A 25,744-nucleotide genomic window follows, 5' to 3' on the forward strand; every position below is an offset into this window, starting at 1 on the left:
CTAGGTTATTGGATCCTTTGGTGTCAAATCCATGATCGGAAACCTCCAGGTGAGATATTATTTTAAATCTAATATAATATAGGACCACTGACACCCCTAGGTCACATTTGGCTAAATACAAAAATCCATATGAATGTCATATTTTGTATATTGGCCTATTGTTCTTAAATATTGTGTCAATGTCACTGTTACTATGAGAAAATGACTGTCAGCGGAATATAAACTCCATAAGCACAAATTGGAACCTAGCCCCGACGCTGGAATGCGTTCGACAATTGGAACTGTATAAGGTAAATCATGCAGTCCTTGCATAACCCTTCCTCCCTGTTGCCAACGGAGCCTGTATCTAGGGGCCCTGATTGGCTGAGGAAAAGGACCAATAAGAGCGAAGGGGAGGGACAAAAGCAAGTAATGTTGCTGCCATCCTCTGGGATAATGTCATATCCATGCAGACTGGACCGGCTGTGTTGGAATTGACAACGCAAAAGCTTGTCAGCCAATTGAAGAGAGGGATAGTGTTCTTACAGTGAAAGGTATAGTCTTATGTCATGTTAGTGTGTTCATCACCCCTGGACCACATGGCATCTCAAGATCGCAATCCTGAGGACAAAAAGTTGTGAGCGAACATGCGGGACTAAACTTCAGTGGAGAGGAAGCTGGACTTGAGACCATTTTGATAGACTTCTGCTGAGTCACTCTTTCTGCTGAAATTGACTCTTGTATAGAATGGTTCTGTATGCTGAGCTCACAGGGAAAAAGAACCTTCTAGAATAGAACAAAGAGGGGAAAAACATACCAACAGGGTTCTACAGTGACCCCTAGTGGTGTCCCAGAACACTGCATCGGTTTGGCCTTAAAGATAGCTCATCTGTACCCATTGTAGTGGGTAGAAGCTAGGTGGGTGGCGCAGGCGCTGTTAGCATTCCCGAGGAGGATTCTTTCGTGACCCGTTCCAACTAACATCCCCATCCTTCCTTGTCACTCCTCAGGTTAAAATGGAAGTTGCTGTGGCAGAAGAGAAGAAGAAGATATTCCGAGCCAGGAAAACCATGAAGATAAGCGACCGCCAGCAACTGGAGTCTCTCCACAGCACATTGTCGTCCCCCGTCCCGCCCCTGTCCAATTCCAATTCCAGCTCTCCCCCTCCCCGTAGCCCACTGACGAACGGTACGCACACAGAGGATGCACAGAGGGGGGCAGACAGAGAGCAAAACGACGTTGCGGTGACGTCTCGTTCCACAACCCCAGTCCCCCCTACCTCCCTGACCTCTCCATCCCCTCCCCTTGCTCTGTCCCTATCGTTGTCTCCCTCCCCACCAACCTCCGAAAGCCCCAAAGCCAAGGAAGATGCCACTCCCTCCCCCTCATCGCCATTCCACAACCTTAACGACGTGCTGAAAAAGATGGAGGAAGAGGGAAAGAAAAAGGAGTGTTCCACGGCCCCTTCCAATAAGGACAAGGAAGGAAAGGATACAGAGATGGAGGTGGCAAAGACGGACGAGAAAGAAGAGAAAGCACCTGAGACAGAGAAAGAGGTTTGTATGAGAACGAGTGAGAGGAGCTGAAATATGGATAAATGGGAAACATTGGAAGTTAAGGAAAATGGGGGTTATAGTTGGAAAGTGTTGAAGTTGGCATTGTTAGGGGTCCAAGCACCGCGAGTAGGATTTCTTTTTTTTCTCCATGTGTTTGTTGAGTTTGGCGGCTAAAATACAAACTTACCTGGATGTTCTCTTCTCCAGGAGACCTGCACTACAACTGGAAAGAGCCATGAGGACCAAGCCCCTATGGATCAGTATCCTCTGGACTCTCCGTTCTCTCCCGTCTCGCTCGCCACGTCTGACAAAGAGTCTGGGAAGGAAAAGAGGACAGAGCAGAAAGAAGACACCGTGGCCATGGAAACGGAAACGGATACAGACAAGGACCATACAGAGACCAAGGCCTCTGAGACCTCCACTTCCACGGAAGAGAGACCTTCCTCCCCCAAGGCCGCTACCATGGCCTCCCCTGTCCGCACCCCCTCCCCCTCTGCTGCCCCTGAGCCGGATCAGGACATCAAAGAAGAGGTGGTGAAGAAGGGAGAGAAGAAGAAAGACAATAGTCAGAAAGAGAAGGAAGGAGTAATGAAGGAGGAAAAGATGGAGGTAGTTTCTGTGAAAAAGGAGGTGAAAAAGGAGAAACAGAATTCTGACGGGTGTTCTACCTCATCTCTTGCCTCCTCCACCTCTACATCCACAAGTGACAAAGGTATGAAATGATAGAATCTGCAAGACCTGAAAAATCATCCTGAGTTGACTGATAGTAGTAGGCACTACTATGCCAGCTATGTTTCATTTTCAACCTTTTGGGGATTTATAACTAAATATATAATCTGGGAATACTTGTATTTTACAAATAAAACAACACAGGAAAAAAATCTAAAATGAATAACATACACACAAGCATACTGCACAGGAAATTATCACATGACCATTAACCAAAATAATCTGATTAAACTAAACCAGAACACTTTGTCTCAACAGGGGTGAAGGTGAAGGAGGAAAAGAGCTCCTCTTCTGGACAGAAGCGTCCCCTGTTGGAAGGTGACGAGAAGGATGGAGGGAAGGTTGAAAGAGACGGGAAGAGGCAGAAGGTGCAGGGCGTGGAGTTGGAAGCTCAGCTCGAGTTGAAAATCACTGCGAAAGGTGGCAGTCGCCTAAAACTTGAAAAGGTTGGTCTGGCATGAATTGATGATACCTGTTCTCACGTATTAGCATTTTACCCCCAGGTTTAAGACTTTACCCCCAGTCAGGTATAAAGTAACTCTCAAACAAAATTGCCCCACACTATCTAGCCCTACATTGCATCTTGAACTCATCCTACGTTTCTATTCTTCTCAGGTTCTGCAGAAAATGGTTGAGGAGCGGTTGAGGGCGCTGCAGCTCACCGTCTTCGACCAAGGTTTACAGGAGCTAAAAGACCGGGTAGAAAAGATTGATTGTGCCACAAAACACCAGAGCACCCTTAACACACTACAGGTAAGCTAGCTACATGTTAAACTACTAGCAACGGGTCTGTTACAAGTCGATTTGACAATAGTCACAACAGTCAGAAATAGTCGTCAATGGTTATAGTCAGCAATAGTAATAGTTTTCAATAGTCACAAAATTAAGCAATGCTAATTAAAATCCTTACAATTTTTTTTTAAATTTATTTGGAAAGTCTCACAGGTTCTCACTGTTTCTTACCCTTTTTCAGGCCAAGATTGCTAGATTAGCAAAGAAATTCGGAGAAGCCAACCAGGCCTCGGAGAACAAAAGAAAACAGGAGGTAAGAAATGTTGTTAATTTATGGGACCCCAGTGTCTCAGATATATTTTTGTAAGTCATCTACTACTCATCGATATTAGTTAAAGCTGCAATATGTAACTTTTTGGGTGACCTGACCAAATTCACATAAAATTGTGAGTTATAGAGATCTGTCATTCTCATTGAAAACAAGTCTAAGAAGCGGTAGTTCTGTTTATTTCTATACTTCCCGCTCTAAATATTTGTTTTGCGTCTTTTGCTTTCGGTTTTATACACCAGCTTCAAACAGCTGAAAATACAATATTTTTGGTTATGGAAAATATTTTTCACAGTAGTTTAAATGGTACAATGATTCTCTACACTATACTTGCTTGTTTTGTCACATACACTAAAATTAGGTGAACAATTAGAATTTTAGCAACCAGGAAATGGCGGAACGAATTCTGCATATTGCACATTTAACATCAAATAGACAATTAAATAAAAATTGCTGAGGGTGTTGGCTAAAGGTGTCACCATGGCGTGTGTTCACAGGCGCTAACGTCCCCTGTTGCCAAGACTGCACCTGCTACAAACACCATTCCGACACAACGGTAAGAGTTCGGTCCTACTGCCAATGTACTACTTCCTCATTTAGAAAAGCTTTTAGTCATTTGAATGCATTTCCTCCTGTGAATCACAGGTGAACATTAATCATAAACAGGGGATTGCATTGCCTCTAGTCTTATGAAGATGTTGGATTCAATCATTATTTTCGTTTGTTTGCAGTCTTGTGTTAATCACCATTGGCAATCATGGATGACAATTCCAAAACTTTTCACATATTCCATAGTTTCCTTTTTTTCCATCTCTTGTGACAGCACATTCCCATTGCTTGTATTTTCCAGCATAAAAATGTATTTTATGGATTTGTAATTCAAATCATGCAGAAGGAAAGCTGTGTATTAGTCATTGCATGGGGCTATACTAGCTATCATTGTGCCTTTGTATCAACGTGACAATACCGGCCTGAAGCCAATGAATGCCACACGTGGAGTCAATCACAACGTGTGATTGAATGTGTGGTGACTCTGCACAGGATCGTTGTCAATAATACTGAGGCTGGATTAAATTCTCGGGGAGATTGGATTAAAAAGCAACAACATCCGCTAAAAACCATAATAACGGGAAACAAAGATGATACCTTTCGAGGGTATTCTCTGATGTACAAGACTGACTTCTCTTTTGATCGCTTAGTGCCTACCCGTCAGGCATTTTCAAACCAAAACCCCACATGAAATCAATCATCATTTTGTTTTGGATTAAACAAACAAACAGCGGTTCGGTTTTTGCGTCTTTTCTTTTGCACACCACCATGGTTCCAGGTCCTGAGTCTTGTGACGTTATACAATGCGCCAAAGCTTAAGAAAACAAGCTTTTAAAAGCTGTGCAGACAGTGTTCACAGCACCCGATCCAACTGCACCTCTCCTCTCAACAGCGTGCTCCGAATGCATCCAAAGCTGGAGCTGCAGTCTGAAGAGGGGGCATGGCAGAGAGGGGAGCTGGCGACCTCTATTGGTTGGATTAAGAAGGAAGTGACGGAGGATGAAGAATCCGAAGAAGAGTATGAAGAGATATCTGAGGAAGAAGAATTTGAGAAGCCTTCATTCAACCTAAGACACCAGCCTGCTAGAAGAGATGGGTCACAGCCGCAGTCTCCACAGCAACCCAGCGGAGGAACTAGGGTTCGTTCAGACATAATGCTGCGTCCCATCTCCACGGACAAGGAGAGACAGCTTTACCTGCGTTCTAAGAATGCTGCAAGGAAGGCCAGATCCGATCGTTACGCAGTATTCCTGTTCCGGAACCTGGTCTCGTACGAGAACTACGTGAAGTGGGTCACCACGGTGAACTACGTCGGAACGTTGGGCAAAGATGCGCTGCCTGTTAACCTGCGCGAAACCATGAAGAAATATTTGGAACAAAGGTTCAACAAACTGTATGCCAGAGACTGGAAAAAGATCAGGGACTCCATCAATGAGATCCTGAGAGTGAAGAGACTACAGTTCTTCTTTGAATCAGACTTTAATTTGACTTAAACATGTTTGATTGGGAAGGTGCCATTTTCCACAGTAGTCGTGTTGCACTTTTATGTTTTGTATGGAATTATGGAAACGACATAGTCTTGAGATAGTTGCAATCGTCACTTTTATTTTTATTTGACCAATGTTAATAGTAATATAATTGCATTCTTGCCCCCATGAAACATTTTATTTGTTCATAATATTCCCAGTTCCTAATGTACTGAACTAAATAAAGGTCTGGATTACAATATAAAAAAAAAACATGTTATATATCATTACAACACAAATGTATACCAAAATGTTTTATTTAATGTACAGTACCAAAAATATTAAACGACCTGCAAACACTTCATGATTTTCATGACAGAATACCATAAACAACTCAAGAATGATACCTATACACTAAACAAGTCCTAAAGGAATCAACACTTTTTACCCCCTTTTTTGTGATAAAGATTTTTTTTAAATGTGTCGTTCTTTTTTTGGTTGAATTCGTCAAATTCAATGCAAAGAAGAACAAACAGCAAAATACACATAACAAACACCCAATTTAAATTTTTTTAAAATCTGTAAACTCAATGTTAAAAACACAGGGGGGAAACAGAAGAAGACCGAGCCAGAAGACAGAATAATAGTAAACTGACAAAGTAAAGTGTGGCAAAGAGGTTGCCAAATTACAGGAAGACTTTCAATATGATCTCTGACCTATTTTTAAACAAGCCAACTGAATGCAAATCACATCTCTTTCAATTACCTTTTTTTATTTTTTTATTAAACTCAATGCAAACACACATCTTTTCCAACAGGCCAGTAGCAGCTGTCGTAAAGCAGCCCATGACCAGCCCAGTCTCTACCAACCATACACGTAAGATCTCCCTTCTCCTTCACCTTCTCCCTTACCTGTCAATAGGATGTTTCACTTATCATGGGGATTGAACGACCCTGAGATCAAGTTACAAGATAAAGAACGACACCAACTGCGTTCTGACCAGTCAGGAATAAACTCACCATTCCTTTCCTCTCTCCTGTTGTCTTTCCAGTTTCTCCGGTGAAGCAGGCCAAACCTGTCCCCACTACCACTACGGCCACTGCCATGGTAACACAGGGCTCCATTCTGCAGCTGATCCCCACCTCCTCTAGCTCCGCCTCCCTGTGCACCGTCACCTCCCAAAGCGGCCCCACCGGCACCCTGCTCCTCAAGACCACCTCGGGCTCCAACGTGGTGGGCCAGAATGGCCAGCCGCTCCTCATCCAGCTGCCTCTCTCTGCCATGGCCAACGGCGGGGCGGGAACCCTGGTCAACATCCCTGTGTCCTCCTTCGCCGCAGCCAACTCGCTCAACAAGGCCAAGACCACTACTCCCACCACTACCTATATCCTCAAGGCCGGCCCCACCACCTCCACCATGGCCGGCCCCACCACCTCCACCATGGCCTTGCAGCCCATCTCCTCCACCACACAGCTCTCCCCAGCCATGTCCCCAGCCCAGATGACCCTGGCTCGGGCTGTGTACCAGGGGGGCACTGGGGGGATCAGTACGCCCAGTGCTGGGATGTCAGTGACCACAGCCAGGGTCCCTGTTCAGGCGTCCTCTGGTCCAGCCGCTACGGGCTCGGCAGCTCCAGGACCTCCTTCGGGGACGGCTATGACGTCAAAGACAGGTGAGTTTTCTAGCAACAGGCCTGATAACAACATCCTATACTGTATGTGGACAAGAATAATAATTGCATTTATATATATATATAGTTGAAGTTGGAAGTTTACATAAACTTTAGCCAAATACATTTAAACTCAGTTTTTCACAATTCCTGACATTTAATCCTAGTAAAAATTCCCTGTCTTAGGTCAGTTAGGATCACCACTTCATTTTATGAATGTGCAATGTCAGAATAATAGTAGAGATAATGATTTATTTCAGCATGTATTTATTTCATCACATTCCCAGTGGGTCAGATGTTTACATACACTCAATTAGTATTTGGTAGCATTGCTTTTAAATTGTTTAACTTGGGTCAAACGTTTCGGGTAGCCTTCCACAAGCTTCCGACAATAAGTTGGGTGAATTTTGGCCCGTTCTCCCTGACAGAACTGGTGTAACTGAGTCAGGTTTGTAGGCGGCCTTGCTTGCACACGCTTTTTCAGTTCTGTCCACAAATTTTCTATAGGATTGAGGTCAGGGCTTTGTGATGGCCACCCCAATACCTTGACTTTGTTGTCCTTAACCTGTTGTGACACCCCATCCCGTGAACGGGACCGTTGTCATCATCTGACACTAATTAGCATAACGCAACGGACATAAATCTTCCTAGAAAATATTCCTATTCATGAAAATCACAAGTGAAATAAATTGGAACACAGCTTAGCCTTTTGTTAATCACCCTGTCATCTCAGATTTTCAAAATATGCTTTGCAGCCAACGCTAGACAAGCATTTGTGTAAGTTTATCATAGCCTAGCATAGCATTATGCCTTGCTAGCAGCAGGCAACCTTGTCACGGAAATCAGAAAAGCAATCAAATTAAATCGATCAAAAACCTGTTGTGAAAGAGAATATTATCTAACTGTTTTCTCTCCTATGTCTGTTCCATCCCTTTCAGATAACCAAGCAACAAGCTCTACTCCAACCAAAACGGGGGCTCGACCCAAAGGCTCCTTCATAGACCTCACTGAGGAGGAGGAGGAGGAGGATGATGATGTGCTAGGTGAGAATGAATCCCAAAACATCTCCAAATTCCTCCCTCTCAACTCCAGAGAGGTCCAATAAATGATTGATTTATGTCCTATAAAACAGTGACCTATGTTGCTAATGATGTGAACGATTCTGGATAAATAAATATTAATTGAATTCCCTCTTCTGTCCTCTTCTTTAATCCTTCTCTTTAATTCTGCAGTGACTGGTGTGAGGAAGGCCATTACGACTGCGGTATCGTCCTCTTCAGTTACCCAGCGATCTACTGGACCTCCTCCGCTGATCAGCACTCCTAGTGGTGAGACCTGCATGTTACATAATCATTGATATTGACAATATACACAGGCAGTTAGGAAAGCTAAGGCTAGCTTTTTCAAACAGAAATTTGCATCCTGTAGCACAAACTCAAAAAAGTTCTGGGACACTGTAAAGTCCATGGAGAATAAGAGCACCTCCTCAGCTGCCCACTGCACTGAGGCTAGGAAACATTGTCACCACTGATAAATCCACTATAATTGAGCATTTCAATAAGTATTTTTCTACGGCTGGCCATGCTTTCCACCTGGCTAGCCCTACCCCGGTTAACTGCCCGCCCAAGCCTCTCCGATTCCTTCTTCACCCAAATCCAGATAGCTGATGTTCTGAAAGAGCTGCAAAATCTGGACAAATCAGCCGGCTAGACAATCTGGACCCTCTCTTTCTAAAATGATCTGCCGAAATTGTTGCAACCCCTATTACTAGCCTGTTCAACCTCTCTTTCATATCGTCTGAGATTCCCAAAGATTGGAAAGCTGCCGCGATCATCCCCCTCTTCAAAGGGGGAGACACTCTAGACCCAAACTGCTACGGAACTATATCTATCCTACCCTGCCTTTCTAAAGTCTTCGAAAGCCAAGTTAACAAACAGCTTGTCGACCATATCGAATCCCACCGTACCTTCTCCGCTATGCAATCTGGTTTCAGAGCTGGTCATGGGTGCACCTCAGCCATCCTCAAGGTCCTAAACAATATCATAACCGCCATCGATAAGAGACATTACTGTGCAGCCATATTCATCGACCTGGCCAAGGCTTTCGACTCTGTCAATCACCACATTCTTATCGGCAGACTAAACAGCCTTGGTTTCTCAAATGACTGCCTCGCCTTGTTTACCAACTACTTCTCTGTGCAGTGTGTCAAATCGGAGGTCCTGTTATCCGGACCTCTGGCAGTCTCTATGGGGGTGCCACAGGGCTCAAGTCTCGGGCCGACTCTCTTCTCTGTATACATCAATGATGTCGCTCTTGCTGCTTGTGATTCTCTGATCCACTTCTACGCAGACGACACCATTATGTATCTTCTGGCCCTTCTTTGGACACTGTATTAACTAACCTCCAGACGAGCTTTGATGCCGTACAACTCTCCTTCTGTTGCCTCCAACTGCTCTTAAATGCAAGTAAAACTAAATGCATACTCTTCAACCGATCGCTGCCCGCCCGTCCAGCATCACTACTCTGGGCGGTTCTGACTTAGAATATGTGGACAACTACAAAATACCTAGGTGTCTGGTTAGACTGTAAACTCTGCTTTCAGACTCACATTAAGCATCTCCAATCCAAAAATAAATCTAGAATCAGCTTCCTATTTCGAAACAAAGCATCCTTCACTTATGCTGCCAAACATACCCTCGTAAAACTGACCATCCTACCGATCCTTGACTTCGGCGATGTCATTTACAAAATAGCCTCCAACACTTTACTCAACAAATTGGATGCAGTCTATCACAGTGACATCCGTTTTGTCACCAAAGCCCCATACACCACCCACCATTGCGACCTGTACGCTCTCATTGGCTGGCCCTGGCTTCATACTCGACGCCAAACTCACTGGCTCCAGGTCATCTACAAGTCTCTGCTAGGTAAAGCCCTGCCTTATCTCAGCTCACTGGTCACCATAGCAGCACCCAACAGTAGCACGCGCCCCAGCAGGTATATCTCACTGTTCGCCCCCTAAGCCAATTCCTCCTTTGGCCGTCTTTACTTCCAGTTCTCTGCTGCCAATGACCAGAACGAACAGCAAAAATCATTCCGAACCGTTCCGTATTTTATCTAATGGGTGGCATCCATAAGACTAAATATTGCTGTTACATTGCACAACCTTCAATGTTATGCCATAATTATGTAACATTCTGGCAAATTAGTTACGGTCTTTGTTAGGAAGATATGGTCTTCACACAGTTCGCAACGAGCCAGGCGGCCCAAACTGCTGCATATACCCTGACTCTGCTTGCACAGAACGCAAGAGAAGTGACACAATTTCCATAGTTAAAATAAATTAATGTTAGCAGGCAATATTAACTAAGTATGCAGGTTTAAAAATATATACTTGTGTATTGATTTTAAGAAAGGCACTGATCTTTATGGTTAGGTACACATTGGTGCAACGACAGTGCTTTTTTCGCGAATGCGCTTGTTATATCACCCGTTTGGCGAAGTAGGCTGTGATTCAACGATAAATTAACAGACACTGCATCGATTATATGCACCACAGGACAAGCTAGATAAACTAGTAATATCATCAACCAAGATCATTTTACTGCTAGCTAGCACCTTACTTTGTCTCCTTGCTGCACTCGCATAACAGGTGGTCAGTCTGCCACGCAGTCTCCTCCTGGAGTGCAATGCAGGTGTCCAAAAATGCCGATTTACAGATTGTTATGAAAACTTGAAATCGGCCCTAATTAATCGGCCATTACGATTAATCGGTCAACCTCTACTGGAGACTCATATCTCCCTCACTAGTTTTAAGCACCAGCTGTCAGAGCAGCTCAGAGATCACTGCACCAGTACATAGCCCATCTGTAAATAGCCCATCCAACTACCTCACCCCATACTGTATTTATTTATCTTGCTCCTTTGCACCCCAGTATCTCTACTTGCACATTCATCTTCTGCACATCAATCACTCTAGTGTTTAATTTGTATATTGTAATCACTTTGCCAACATGGCTTATTTATTGCCCTACCTCCCTTATCTTACCTCATTTGCACACACTGTATATAGTCTTTCTGACAGTATTATTGACTGTATGTTTGTTTATTCCATGTGTAACTCTCTGTTGTTGTATGTGTTGAACTGCTTTGCTTTATTCAGGTCGCAATTGTAAATGATAACTTGTTCTCAACTTGCCTACCTGGTTAAATAAAGGTGAAATAAAAAAATATTACCATAAACTTTTTCTCTGCTGGCTAGTGTGCATATAGTGACGTAATGCTAGTGGACGCAGCATGTAATGACTTAATGCTAATGGTTGTTGTACTGTTACAAGTACCCTCAATGGCAGTGGGTACGGCTGTGTAGTTACTGCAGTCCGCAGATGGATATTATTGCTTGAAAGGAGCTCACGTCTTCACTTTTCTGAGGAGATTTTGTTCGTGTTTGTGGGTGCGTAGCCAGATGTGATCAGAGGTAAGTTGCACTTTAATTACCTTCTGCCTTTTGTAATATTATATCCTTCCCGGAGTAAGACAAGTATTTCTCAGATAAAAACCTGCTGTTGAGATTCTGTTTTGAGGGAGAGTGCAAATGAAATGGCAAGGTAGCTAGCTAACTGTCTGGCTTTGGCTCACCCATTCCATTGTCATTGAATGTGACAGACGAAGTTTCAGCTTCCCATAAATGATTTATTGTTGGCTATCTAGATAGCCACCTAGTCAATAGCATAAAGAGCGAACAGATTGATCAGATGTGTGTGGTAATAGCTAACTACTATCAAATTAGCAAGCTAAACTGGCTAGCTAAGCTAGCTCCAGTGTTAGCCATGTAGCTTGCTAGACTTCACCTCAGATTGATTCATACCTGTTTCAATAGCTAACGTTAGGTCTACATTGTGATTAATACTTGATTGAATGATATACAATCAGGCTAACATTAATCCATTCTTTTTGAGAATGAGCCAAACTTATTTTTCATGTCTTTTTCATTGGAGGAGCTGTGTGCCATGGTGAATGTCCCTTTTGAAGAGGCCAGAGTTTTGCAGTCAGAGATGGAGAGTGCTAGCGATAGCTCAGACGAGGAAAGTGATCATGAGGAAAATGCCAGTGACACCTCAGGATTTCTTTGTGAAAAAGCATACCTTTTACCTATAATAATAGCTAGCTAAATGTACATTGTTTTTAGGAAAATGGCAATGCTAAAATACTGAAATCTGCTGAACATTCTACGCTGAATGATGTAGCTAATATATTTCAAATTATTGTATTTGAAATGTTTAAGACAACACGCATAAAAGAGTAGAGCAAACAACGGCAGACCAATCAATTGCTACCAATCAAGGGTTGGCAGGACAGAGGAAGGTCAACAACAGAAGGGGAGGTGAAGAGAAAGCCATGCAATATGGGACCAGGATGTGTGTCAGAGGGATGTCGAAGGTCTTCCAAATGCTCCTGCGATGCAATGTGTGATGAGGACAGAGAGAAGATTTTCCAGTACTTCTGGCAAACGTTAGACTGGAATGAGAGGAAAGTGTATGTGTGTGGTTTTGTTGACTGCACTGCAGTGCAGCGATGCAGGTCTGAGAATATGAGCCCTAGAAAGACACCCACATTGGCATACCATCTTGAAGTTTATGGTGAGAAGAAGAGAGTATGTGAACACTTGTTGGCTGAATGGTCTGTGCTACACTGGGTGCAAGCGAAGGAGCTTGAGGAGACCATCAGATTAACACCTGTGAGGAATGAGGCACAAAACGATGACACCATTTCTGTGCGACTTACTGATAGTACCATCACACTACTGCACGTCATCCTCCTCTAAGCAGTACCTGGAGCCTGTTTTCCAGTCCGTGTCAGAGCTACAGCTGTCAATGTGAGGAGGATGGGAAACTCCTCAGTCCCGCCAGGTGTTCACACTAACATGATTTCTTTGACTATGACAGTTGATATCTGCACTGTTTGATTATTTATTATTTACATGATTCTTACTGGAATACCTACCTTGATTTGATGTTGAATTCCTTGCTGAAATGTGCCTTGATGATATTTCCATACTTGTAACATGATTGATAGTGAAATGTTGATACTGACTGTTTTAATACTTATACTTTGAGTAAAAAATTCAACATCACGCTTGGTGGAAATCTTTTGTACACATTCACCATAACATGTACTTTAAGAGATATTGTGATATTGTCGTTTAAATTATTCCAATGTCTCAAAAGTCATATTTCCCGTTCTATTCAATGATAAGAACAACTTACCTCCACATATAATGTGTGCAAAAATTGTAACTCCATTCAAAATTTTTTTTTTGTAAAATAGAAATTGATAACTGACGTAGATTTTTTTCTTCTTCTTCACTATCTGATTTCTTTTTTGATACGATGATTTCATCCGATATTGACAATATGCTTGTTACAGACCAAGCGGAACAAATGTAAACCTTGAATTTGGAGGTTTAAAATATCTCTCTATTGGCAAAGTTATTTTATGAAATCCCATCGGTTGTCTTCAGAAAGTTTTTAGTTAGACCCCTTGACTTTTTCCACATTTTGTTGTGTTTCAGCCTGAATTTAAAATGTATTCAATTGAGATGTTTCGTCACTGGCCTACACACAAGACCTCATAATGTCAGAGTGTAATTTTTTGGTATGTTTACAAATTAATACAAAATGTAAAGCTAAAATGTCTCGAGTCAATAAGTATTCAACCCCTTTGTTACGGCAAGCCTAATTAAGTTCAGGAGTAAAAATGTGCTTAAGTCAAATAAGAAGTTGCATGGACAGTAATAGTGTTTAACATTATTTTTTATTGACTACCTCATCTCTGTACCTCACAAATACAATGATTTGTAAGGTCCCTCAGTCGAATTTCAAACACAAGTACGACCACAAAGACCAGGGAGATTTTTCAATGCACTGCAAAGAAGGCCATCTATCGGTAGATGGGAAAAAATCTGACATTGAATATACCTTTTGAGCATGGTGAAGTTATTAATTGCACTTTGGATGGTGTATAAATACACCGTCACTACGAAGATACAGATGTCCTTCCTAACACATTTGCCGGAGAGGAAGGAAACCTCTCAGCGATTTCACCATGGGGCCAATGGTGACTTTAAAACAGTTAGTTTAATGGCTGTGATAGGAGAAAACTTAGGATGGATCAACAACATTGTAGTTACTTCACAATACTAACCTAGTGAAAAGAAGGAAGCCTGTACAGAATAAACATATTCCAAAACATGCATCCTGTTTGCAATTAAAACTGCAAAAAATGTGGCAAAGAAATTAACTTTATTTCCTGAATACAAAGTGTTATTTTGGGGGCAAATCCAACACAACATATCACTGAGTACCACTTTTCATATACTGAACAAAAATATAAATGCAACAATTTAAGATTTTGTGGAGTTACAGTTCAAATGAGGAAATCAGTCAATTGAAATAAATTCATTAGGCCTTAATCTATGGATTTCACATGCTGGAAATACAGATATGCATCTGTTGGTCACAGATACCTTAACAGTGGGTCTCAGGATCTCTTCACAGTATTACTGTCCATTCAAATGACCATCAATAAAATGTAATTGTGTTCGTTGTCCGTAGCTTATGCCTGCCCATACCATATCCCCACTGCCACCATGGGGCACTCTGTTCACAACATTGACATGAGCAAACAGCTCGCCCACACAACGCCATAAACATGGTCTGCGGTTGTGAGGCCGGTAGGACATACTGCAAAATCTCTAAAACGACGATGAGAGAAATTACCATTACATTCTCTGGCAACAGTTCTGGTGGACATTCCTGCAGGCAGCATGCCAATTGCACACTCCCTCAACTTGAGACATCTGTGACATTGTGTTTTGTGACAAAACTGCACATTGCGTGAATGGGAATTTTTGGGCTCTTTTATTTTCGCTCATGAACCATGGGACTAACACTTTACAAGTTGCGTTTTTATATGTTTTTTCTGTATATGATTATGATGGTCATAATGCTCCTTGACAGGGTCATAAGCAAGCATAGTGGTGGGGCTGGCTGCATCATGCTGTGAGTATGCTTGTCATTGGCAAGGACTAGGGAATTTTTTATAAATCCTTAGAGGAAAACCTTGTCCAGTCTGCTTTTCAACAGACACTGGGAGACTGTCACTTTCAGCAGGACAATAACCTAAAACAAGGCCCAATATACACTGGAGTTGCTTACCAAGACAACGTTGAATGTTCCTGAGTGGTCTAGTTTCAGTTTTGACTTAAATCGGCTTGAATATCTATGGCAGGACTTGAAAATGGCTGTCTAGCAATAATCAACAACCAACTTGACAGAGCTTAAAGAATTGTAATAATAAAATAATGTGCAAAGCTCTTAGACTTACCCAGAAATAGTCACAGCTGTAATCTCTGCCAAAGGTAATTCTAACTCAAGGGGGTTGAATACTCTAATCAAGAAATGTTTTCTTTTTCATATTTTTTATTACAAATATTAGAATTTTACTTTCACATTTAGTATTTTGTGTAGTTTGTTGACAAAAAAATGACAATGAAATCTATTTTAATCACACTTTTTAATACAATTAGATTCTAATCTTAATTGCTGGATGTTTTATGATTGTGGTCAGTCAGTTGACACAATTTAATATAATTCCAAGGATGTCTATTAGCCTAGCCATGCCTGTTATTCAATGTGTTATAAGTCAGCTCTATGTCTATTTGCTCTGTAAAAGTGGTTCTGAGTAAAAGTTTGCATATAGTTTCTTTACTCAAAGAATCTTGTGATCAATGCAGATTTGAGGAGGGGATGCTTATTATGTTATCTAATTTGACATATTGTCCTCTCTTTACAGGCACAACATCAAGAGCATCTCCTCAACAGTCAGTTGGTGGTCCTCATCTGACAGTTCACTACCGCCCCCCTCTGGTGAGTTTGTTACCCCTGAATCTATTTCACATGTTCATATTTTTATTTGATTAATTTGAGTTCCTATAAGATTATTTTAATGCATTAATTTCTCAACATTTTAATGAATACGAAACAAACACAACACAATGAAATACAAATAGGCAGCTCCTTGGCCACCTATATAAAGTAATGATTATCCTTACTTTTCATATTTAATATAGATTTTGTAAAATAACAAAAGTATATTTTCTGTTGTACTGAAGGACATGTGTTTTTGTTACAAATGTTACTAGAGGGTGAAAGGTGAAATCATCAAATATTTCAGAGATATTTACTCACCTCATCACATTGATAGATTATCTCCAATGGGTCTTCTTTGTGATGTCACACACTGTCACATGATTACCATAATGTGTTATGCTTTAAAATGGCTTTTTACCTTTGTTATACTGAATGACATTGATGAAGCGCTAAAGTCCGGACAAAAGTTATTCACGTTTTATTTTTTTGATACGGTATGTCGCCCATTACTCTATATATTGCTGCAAACACTAACACACAGGAAATAAGATGGCGCCGACAGATGGTCGCCTTGCTTCAAGTCCTTAGGAAACTGCAGTAATTTTGTTTTTTATGTATTAATTCTTACATTGTTAGCCCAGAAAATCTCAAGTCTTATTACATACAGCCGGGGAGAACTATTGGATATAAGAGCGACGTCAATTTACCAACATGACGACCAGCAATACGCCTTTCCCGAAGCAAATCCTTTGTTCGGACCTCCACCCATTGGATATAATCCCAGAGGCCAACCCAAAACAACATTGTCACTACAGGAGAGGCAGATGGAGCGGCCTCCTGGTTAGACTTAGAATGGCGAGCACACCACCCACCGCTTCCGAGCATATTAGTCGCCAATGTCCAGTCTCTAGACAACAATGTGGACAGAATTAGGGCATGAGTTGCCTTCCAGAGAGACATCAGAGATTTTAACATTCTCTGTTTCACGGAAACATGGCTCTCGGGATATGTTGTCAGAGTCGATACAGCCACCAGGTTTCTTCATGCATCACGCCAACGGAAACAAACATCTCTCTGGTAAGAAGAAGGGCGGGGATGTATGCCTCATGATTAACGACTCATGGTGTAACAATAACAACATACAGTAACTCAAGTCCTTTTGTTCACCTGAACTAGAATTCCTTACAATCAAATGCCGACTGCATTATCTCCCAAGAGAATTATCTTCGATTATAGTCACAGCCGTGTATATCCCCCCCAAGCAGATACCTCGAAGGCCCTGAAAGAACTTCACTGGACTCTATGTAAACTGGAAACCATATAGCTGGGGATTTTAACAAAGCTAATTTGAGAACAATGCTATCTAAATTCTACCAGCACATTGACTTTAGCACCCGCTCGAGCAAAACACTGAACCACTGCTATTCTAACTTCCATGATGCATACAAGGCCCTCCCCCGTCCTCCCTTCGGCAAATCCAACTATGACTCCATCTTGCTCGTACCGTCCAATAGGCAGAACCTCAAATAGGGTGACGAGAACCATTCAACGCTGGTCTGACCAATCGGAATCCACACTTCAAGAGTGGGCTGGAAAATGTTCCGGGAAGCCTCAGGCAATAACATATATTTATATGCCGACTCGGTGAGCAAATTTATTAGGAAGTGCATTGGAGATGTTGTACGCACTGTGACTATTAAAACCTACCCCAACCAGAAACCGTGGATAGATGGCAGCAATCACGCAAAACTTAAAGCACAAACCACCGCATTCAACCATGGAAAGAGGTCGGGGAATATGGCCGAATATAAACAGTCTATTTTTTCCCTCCACAAGGCAATTAAACAAGCGAAATGTCGGTATAGGGACAAAATGGAGTCGCAGTTCAACGGCCCAGACACGAGACGTATGTAGCAGGCAATTAGACTACAAAAAGAAAACCAGCCACGTCACGGACACCGATGTCTTGCTTCCAGACAAGCTAAACACCTTTGCCTGCTTTGAGGATAATACAGTGCCACCAACTCAGCCCGCTACCAAGGACTGCGGGCCCCCCTCTCCTTCTCCGTGGCTGACGTAAGACATTTAAATGTGTTAACCCTCGCAAGGCTGCTGGCCCAGATTCATATTCCATCCCTTTACATTTGTGTGTATAAGGTAGTTGTTGTGAATTTGTTATATTACTTACTTAGATATTACTGCACTGTCGGAACTAGAAGCACAAGCATTTTGCTACACTCGCATTAACATCTGCTAACCATGTGTATGTGACCTGATTTGATTTGAATTATGCTATGGGTGTTCATTTATATTTTTACGATTAATTTCTACATTTTAAAATCACTTTTGTCATTAGAATTTTAACTCGGACAGTTACACTGAAGGACATTTTGACACTTTAGAGCTCAATAACTCCCTTAATTTAATAGTTTGCAACACAAATATTTCTGGGTCAAAAGAAGGGTAAGAGTTGAGTGATTTTAATATTATATTTATACATATTTATCTTATGTAAAATGAATGGCCTTCGGACACCAAATTTACACGTCTCGTCTTTGACCCATATAAGTTTATGTATGAAATCCGTCCTTCAGTATCACGCTTTTTTTGTCCTTTGGCACAACAAAAGTTTCATGTTATACCACAATGTCACCCATTATGCTGAATGACAGTAGTTTTGTTATCCCATGTTTTCACTAGTTTACAAAATGTAATCATGCAATTCATATTTACTTGTTGTATGAATACTGAATATTATAATTGTAAACTATTTTATGGCATTTTAAGGTATTTCAAGGAACATTATCTTTATACTGTAGATGCCATTGTCTAATAAGGAGAGGGCTGCACGGCACAGACAAAAGATTAACGCAGATCCAGTTGCTAGGGAGGAAAGACTAGCCAGAAGAAAAGCAAGGTATTGTTTTCATGGCTTCATGCTACTGTCAGCAACAGAATAGGATATAATAGGATATAAAGCTGGGTGGGTAACACTTAACATTAAGTTGCATTATTACACTGTAGTTAATGTCTTATTGCACTGCAGTTAAGGTATAACTGATGAATTATATTAGTTAATATAATATTGCACACACACACACACATATGGATAATGAATTATATTAGTTAAATGCTGCTTCACATTTGGGGCACTTTATGAAAAATTGAGACTGTACAAGTTTGAATTGAAGTAGTTTGATGGGCATTTTATCTATCTATTTTGTGTAGGTATGTTGAAATTGCATTTGTGTACCTGCATTGGATATACATTTACCAGTTACAGTGTAACAATGCATAATACTTAACTATCATGTAATAATGCAACCAAATGCAATATAAAGTGTGTGCCGCAGGCTCAAATTATAGTAAAGTGATTATTATTAACATTAGCAGTGAAATGGTAACAAAACATGTTTGGGAGAGGGAGTTGATTTAACTCTGATTAAGTGTTATCATTGTATAGCCTACTATTAATAGACTACTAATAACATTTAATGGATGTGAATCCTATTCTGCGCCAGTGTCATAACTATAACATTTTCGTTTTTTAGCTATCAGAGAAGAAAGAAGGATGTCAATCCTGATCATCCACCGATCCATACAATGACACAATCTGATGCTGAAAAAAAGAGGGAAAAATTGAGATTAAATCAGAGGAGGCGGCGTGAAAAAAATAGAACAAATTATTGTGGTGATGAATTTAACTCCAGTGTCCACTGAAGGAAACTATTTTGAGCAGCCCCCTGAACAACTTGTACAAGTACAACATGAACCTGCACCTCCAGAGCTGTAACAACCATCCTTGACTCCAGAACCTTGAGCCTCAATCTCAAACACTGGAGCAACCACTTGCTTCCTCTACTCCAGAAAAAGTGAAAAGGGTATCATAGTGTTGCAAGCGGCTGCAAAAGGAAAAACGAGAACTAATGAAGAAAATTCTCCAACTGGAAATGCAACTAAAACGATCGCTACAAAAAAGTGACAAATTACGAAAGGGCATGCAAAGGTCAAATAAATTCAAATGCAATCTAACTGAAAAATACAGGCCACGAGGGAAAAAGAAAATGTCTTCAGTGAGGAAAACACTGGTCATTGCATTTCTCAATAGAGATGAAAATAGTGGCCTTTTCTCAGGGAAGAAAGACACGGTCATGCAAAAGAAGGTTTATAGGTGCATACTCATGAAATCTCTAAAATAACTCCATGCAGAGTACAATTCAGGTGGATGGGACACATTTGCTGTCATTCAGAACGTTTTTACGACTGTGGCCATTTTACATTACAGAGCCGAAGGCACATGACCTCAACACCTGTGCGTGTCTTAATCACGAGAATGTGAAACTTCTAGTTGACAGGTTGAGCCAAAGCGGGTTGCTGAAAACCTCAAGAGTTTCCGAGTTACTGTCTTCCATTGTCTGTGATCACAAGAACAAGCAATGTTTGTGCAAAGTTATGCTATGATGAAATAGAGCTGGCCCTACCTGAAGAGAATGCACAAATTTCCTGGCAACAGTGGCAAAGGGAGAAATCGAGCAATGGAGAAAGGTCCTTCTCAAATTTTGTGGGAAAAAAAACAGATGGGCATGGGGCTCGATCTGGTTAAAAACTTAAACAAGTAACTGGATGCTATTGCGAGGCACCAGTTTAACTGGCTGCACCAAGTTAAGCAGTGCTGAAACTTAAAAGACACACTTAAGGAACACAATGTTGTAATCCACATGTATTTTTCTGAAAATTATGCATGTCAGCTGCATAAAGAGGTTCAGGCTTTTCATTTTGGGGGCGGCCGTAAGAAGGCAACTATACACACAAGTGTTGTGTACACACCACAGGAATGCCAATCCTATGCCTCCATATCAGAGTCCCTCCGGCATGACGAGCGTGCCGTGTGGGCTCATCTGAAGCCTGTCTTGGATGATATAGGAAGGGAAAAAAACATCCCCGACCACACTACATGCATGAGTGATGGCCCCGTCACGCAATATAGAAATAAAAATAGTTTTTACCTCCTGAGCACGGTGTCATTTCTCATGAGTTCAAAGAGGTAATTTTTCTGAGAAGTCCCACGGAAAAGGTGCACTCGATGGGGTTGGTGGTTCGGTTAAACGTTGTGCAGATGAGTTTGTCAAAAAGGGCGGTGACCTCCAGAGCCCAAAGGAGCTCTACACCATGCTGGAGAAAATGCAGTCAAGCGTAAAGTACTTCAGGACATCACATATTACTTCAAGTCGGATGTCCAAGCAGTGATCTCCGAACCAGAGCCATGTACTACAAAACGAAGGATTTCAAAACTCTGCAACTCGGACTGGGAAAAGTATACAGAGCTTTATTAGTCCAAATTCCAAGTTACACACCAGTTAGGCTACAGAATACTACATAGGCCTACACAAGAAAACGACATACACAAGCAATCTAAAAATAAATCCATGTTTTAAAGATGTTATTGAATGATGGGTTCAGTTTGAGAACGTCGATGTGTTCCATTTGATGTTCAAACAATGGATTTGGTTAATATTCTGATGTTCAGAATACAGAAATGTTTTGTTTTGATGTTGGTGGAATAATTGTTTATGCATTTTCTTTCAAATGCCTGATGTAATGTCATGACTACTTTGAGAAAGATATCCACTATTTCGTGATGATTTTAAGCAAAACTACATTTTTTTGCCCAATGTTTATGGAATGTTTTTTAATTAATGCTTTGTTTGAAATGTTCAATGCTGATTTAATCCTATGTGAATTAAATTGTACCTCGTGTCAGTTAAACTATGTTGTGTAGTAAAACCCAGGTTCTTTGTGTGTGTGGCGTATGGGTAATTTCTCTCTCTCTCTCTCTCTCTCTAGTATGGAAGAGATTTAAGTTCAGCTAGCCTGCACATTTTAAACATCTTATCCTGTTTTTTACTCAGTTTTATAACAACAAAAAATAGCTAAAAGAAAAATTATATTTCTGCTACTAATAATAGTTCATAGGATCATTATTTTTATTGCTTAAGGATCACATTTAATCAATATTTGTGAGCCGTAGTGATGTCATTCAGGGTAACAAAATATTGTCATACAGTATAACACCAGTTTTTATTCAAATACAATAACTTGCTTTTGTTGACTCAGACAGACAAAAACAAATCTCAAAGGATGAAGCGAAAGATATGTTCATAGATTTGAGCATTTATTTCAGTGTAAGGCAGGAGGTTTTGTAGAAAAAACCTTCAACAAATTGAGTTGTACCTGTGACACATCAAATATGTGGTATTCAAAATAAAAGAATGTCATTTTTTCTGGGTAGTTATATTTCTGCCAGCCTAAGCATGGATATATATATTTTTTCCTACTTTGAAAACCTCAAGTCTTTGACCTATATATTTTTATTTTTTGAAAGCTATACATGTTTTTCTGCATATTTCTTGCCCTAATTAATTTCCATCTCCTCTCGTTTCCCTCCCAGGACTCCCCATCCAAAGCACGCATGGGAAACAATACCACTCCAACCAAGCCCCCCCCTGTCACCCTGCCCCCGTTACCCTTGGCTCCCTTGCCTCCTGGCCGGCTACCCATGGAGGCCAACCAGACCACACCACCACAGCAGCCCCAACTGAAGTTGGCCAGGGTGCAAAACCAGAATGGCATCGTCCTGTCCTGGTGCGTGGCAGAGACTGACCTGACCTGTGCAGGGGTGGAAAGCTACCACCTGTACGCGTACCACCAGGACAACGCTGGGTCGGCCGGGAATGGCCCTGGAGCGGGGCAGCACTGGAAGAAGATTGGGGAGGTGAAGGCACTGCCACTGCCCATGGCCTGTACCCTCACCCAATTTGTTTCTGGATCTACGTATTACTTTGCTGTCCGGGCCCGGGATGTGTATGGGCGCTTCGGGACTTTCTGTGAGCCGCAGTGCACTGACGTCATCAGCGCGACGACTCCTAGCTGAGCCAACCAGGAATGGAAAAGGCATTTCATGTAACAGGAAGTTGATAGCATTCCACCTGCTTATTTTTTAAGGTGATCTGGAGAACCCTGACTGAGATTGCTTTAGTGTTAACACTTGTGAACGTACACAAACACACACTATGAGAAAACATCTAAATGTACACTGTTGGACTCCAGACTACTCTGATTGGAGAAAGGATATGGCAACGGTTATCGTTGTACCTATCGTTGTATATTCTTTGTGAGTTAAGCTATTGTACATAAGTGAATTGTTCCCCATGGCAGGTCAGATATTTATATGTTGACTTCTGTTACCCTTGTCCAGATGTTTTTATTATAATTTTTTTTTTTTTTTGGCTTTCTAAAAAATAAGTGAAAGAAAATACATTTTAACGTTCACAGAAATTGCACAGGAATGCAAAATCGGTGTTAGAACTTAAATGATGTTAGAACGATGATAGTAATTTTGTATGTATTGTCTGGTAACCAGACTTAATAGGAATGACAAATTCAATAAAACGTTTTATTGGAAAGTTTACAAGTGTTGAGATTCATTTTGTTAGCCTGAGTTTACACAGCTGTCCCCATAGCCAATCTTGTTGTCTGTTTTACATGTGACCCATATCATATTTGCTCGTTTTCACTGATGTAGCCTCTGAAATAGCCCACAGACGCAATGCTCATTTACTGCCACAGTTCCTTTACATTTTTGGGTGATTGTCTTGTCAGCATAGAAATTGTATATGAATTGAGAATAACATACGAATGTGGTAAGAATCTGAACAGATTCCATGTTTTTGCTGATGTTTACACAATCGGGAAAAGGTCAGATATGAATCGGATATGCCCATACATAAGAATTTGTTGTGCTGTGTAAACGAGGCAGATTTCATGCCTGTGTTTACACAGGCAGCCCAATTGTGTCAATTATTTGCAAAAAAGCTGATCTGGTCAAAAAAGTTGTTTTTTAAAAAAACAATTAGTGGAAAAATATCAGAATTGGTCTGCCTGTGTAAACGCAGCCATGGAATCTGATCTTTTGACTTCCAATTTATACCACCTCTATATGTGGATCTCAATCCTGATACAAACCATATCCTCCCCTCCATATGCAACCTCTGTCTGGAGGCTCAGATTCTTTTGATCTGAAGTGTTATTTTTGCACATGACCTGCCATTATCATGACAACCACCCCAAAAATGTAAAGGAACAGTGACAGGAAATGAGCATTGCATCTGTGTGCTATCCGGGATCCTTAAGAGGCTACATCAGTTTGAACGTGCAAATCGGATGTGGGTCACGTAAAACTGAGTAAACAAAAATAAAAATGATTGGATGTAGAAGGAAAGTCAGATTTGGGTTTTTAGAGTGGCTGTTAAAACACAGCCTTCGTGTCATAGCTTTATGTAGTGTACTGAAGTTGTCATTGATTGCTTTTATTACATACCGTTATGCAGTAAATTGATTCAGTATTAGTCAATGTTGCAAGGAATTACTTGCATTGCAGACCAATATTCATGTTTCTTTCTCTCCAGCCGACAATCTGACATTAGGCTAATCTTATTGCACCTGGAGGTACTTTTATAGACGTTTCCTGTCAGCAGCTAAAGAGATCCGGAGGGTGGCAGCCATTCAGAAACGCACCAATAAAGCTGTCATTATCCAACACTGACACCAGCTTCCATGACCACCCCTCTCCACACATGATCTACAAGAGTGGCACTTAAGGTATGAAAGGCTGACACTTGTGTGTTTCCCCCCTATTGTCCTGAATATGAACATGTGCTATGAATAAAGCACTGCACAACATGAGGATGTTCTATTCCAGAGGCATGATAAGATTCCACAGCTGGTGCTTTGGAGTGCTCAAAGAATTCTCAGACAAGCTGTGAAGTAGAGAGGTCAGGAATAAGGTGTTAATTAGGTTTTATATTTGTAAGCCTAGCTGTCTTTAGTAGGTATTTAACATAGAGATAGATAGAGGACTCATCTTTATATCTGTGCCATTTTAGCATCTGTGACAGCATGGGCAGAGCCATTGAGGCTACAACCCATAGGAATCCCCACCCAGTTGACTACTTTGACTACTTTAAGAAGGTGGAAGCCCTCAATGGCGGTGCCCATGCTAAAATGGCCTTTTGGCCACTAGAGACCTCTATCTTTCTCTATGGGCATTTACCCCCTTGTCACAGCTTTTATGTCTAGAGTCCAACAATAGGTTAGTTAGCCTACACAATCACAGTCCATAGCATATGACTAAGCTCAGCTGGGATAATATGGCAAATAAAGGTAGCATAGGCTATATTTACACAGGAAGCCCAATTCTGACATTTTGCCCAATTACTGGCAAAATATGTGATCTGATTGGTCAAAAGACCAATTAGTGTCAAAAGATCAGAATTGGGCTGCCTGTGTAAAGGCAGCCATAGATGGAGATCCATCTTAAATTGGCAAGAGGAAAAATGAGTCAATTACATAGGAAAATCTTGACCTACATTTTGACTGAAATCTTCTCATCAACTTCTTCTAAGCTTAACTGTCAGAATTCCTGCCATGATGAGCATACTAAGTCAAACAGCAAAAGCACAAAGCACTTTTAGATTGATCCCACAGACGTTTCTGCTGCAAAATTGTGCTTGGGAGCTTACGGATGTTGTAGTAAATTGATTCAGAAAACCTAATAATGACATTGTTTTAATTTCCCTTCGTCAACATCTTCAGTAAATATAGCTAGGTAAGTTAGTATTTCCATGATACTGGTGAGTTTACTGGTGTGTAGAGCACACATTTTCAGAAGTATTTAGCCTATTTCTCCTTTTGAACTTGCTAGCATATCTTCCATATTTCCAAAATATTTTTTATAATACAGTCCATG

The 25,744-nt window shown here is 41.1% G+C and overlaps 1 protein-coding gene across 6 annotated transcripts in view; it reads left to right on the plus strand.

Moving 5' to 3' along the window:
- The window catches only part of atf7ip (activating transcription factor 7 interacting protein), a 56,357-nt gene extending 32,952 nt beyond the window's left edge, over positions 1-23,405 (plus strand). For 2 of the 6 annotated variants that reach the window (XM_021567744.2, XM_021567745.2), the window contains exons 2-14: positions 5-49; positions 990-1,535; positions 1,743-2,247; positions 2,523-2,710; positions 2,880-3,017; positions 3,238-3,309; positions 3,822-3,880; positions 6,158-6,216; positions 6,392-7,012; positions 7,948-8,052; positions 8,242-8,337; positions 15,863-15,936; positions 22,388-23,405. In XM_021567744.2, the coding sequence (XP_021423419.2) occupies positions 32-49; positions 990-1,535; positions 1,743-2,247; positions 2,523-2,710; positions 2,880-3,017; positions 3,238-3,309; positions 3,822-3,880; positions 6,158-6,216; positions 6,392-7,012; positions 7,948-8,052; positions 8,242-8,337; positions 15,863-15,936; positions 22,388-22,870 (2,964 nt within the window). In that variant the 5' untranslated portion in view covers positions 5-31 and the 3' untranslated portion in view covers positions 22,871-23,405. The other 4 variants (XM_036949369.1, XM_036949370.1, XM_021567746.2 and 1 more) reach the window with 4 other exon arrangements.
- The last annotated feature ends 2,339 nt before the right edge of the window (positions 23,406-25,744 follow it).

The sequence above is a fragment of the Oncorhynchus mykiss genome, chromosome 17, assembly GCF_013265735.2.
Source record: "Oncorhynchus mykiss isolate Arlee chromosome 17, USDA_OmykA_1.1, whole genome shotgun sequence".
NCBI classification, from domain to species: domain Eukaryota; kingdom Metazoa; phylum Chordata; class Actinopteri; order Salmoniformes; family Salmonidae; genus Oncorhynchus; species Oncorhynchus mykiss.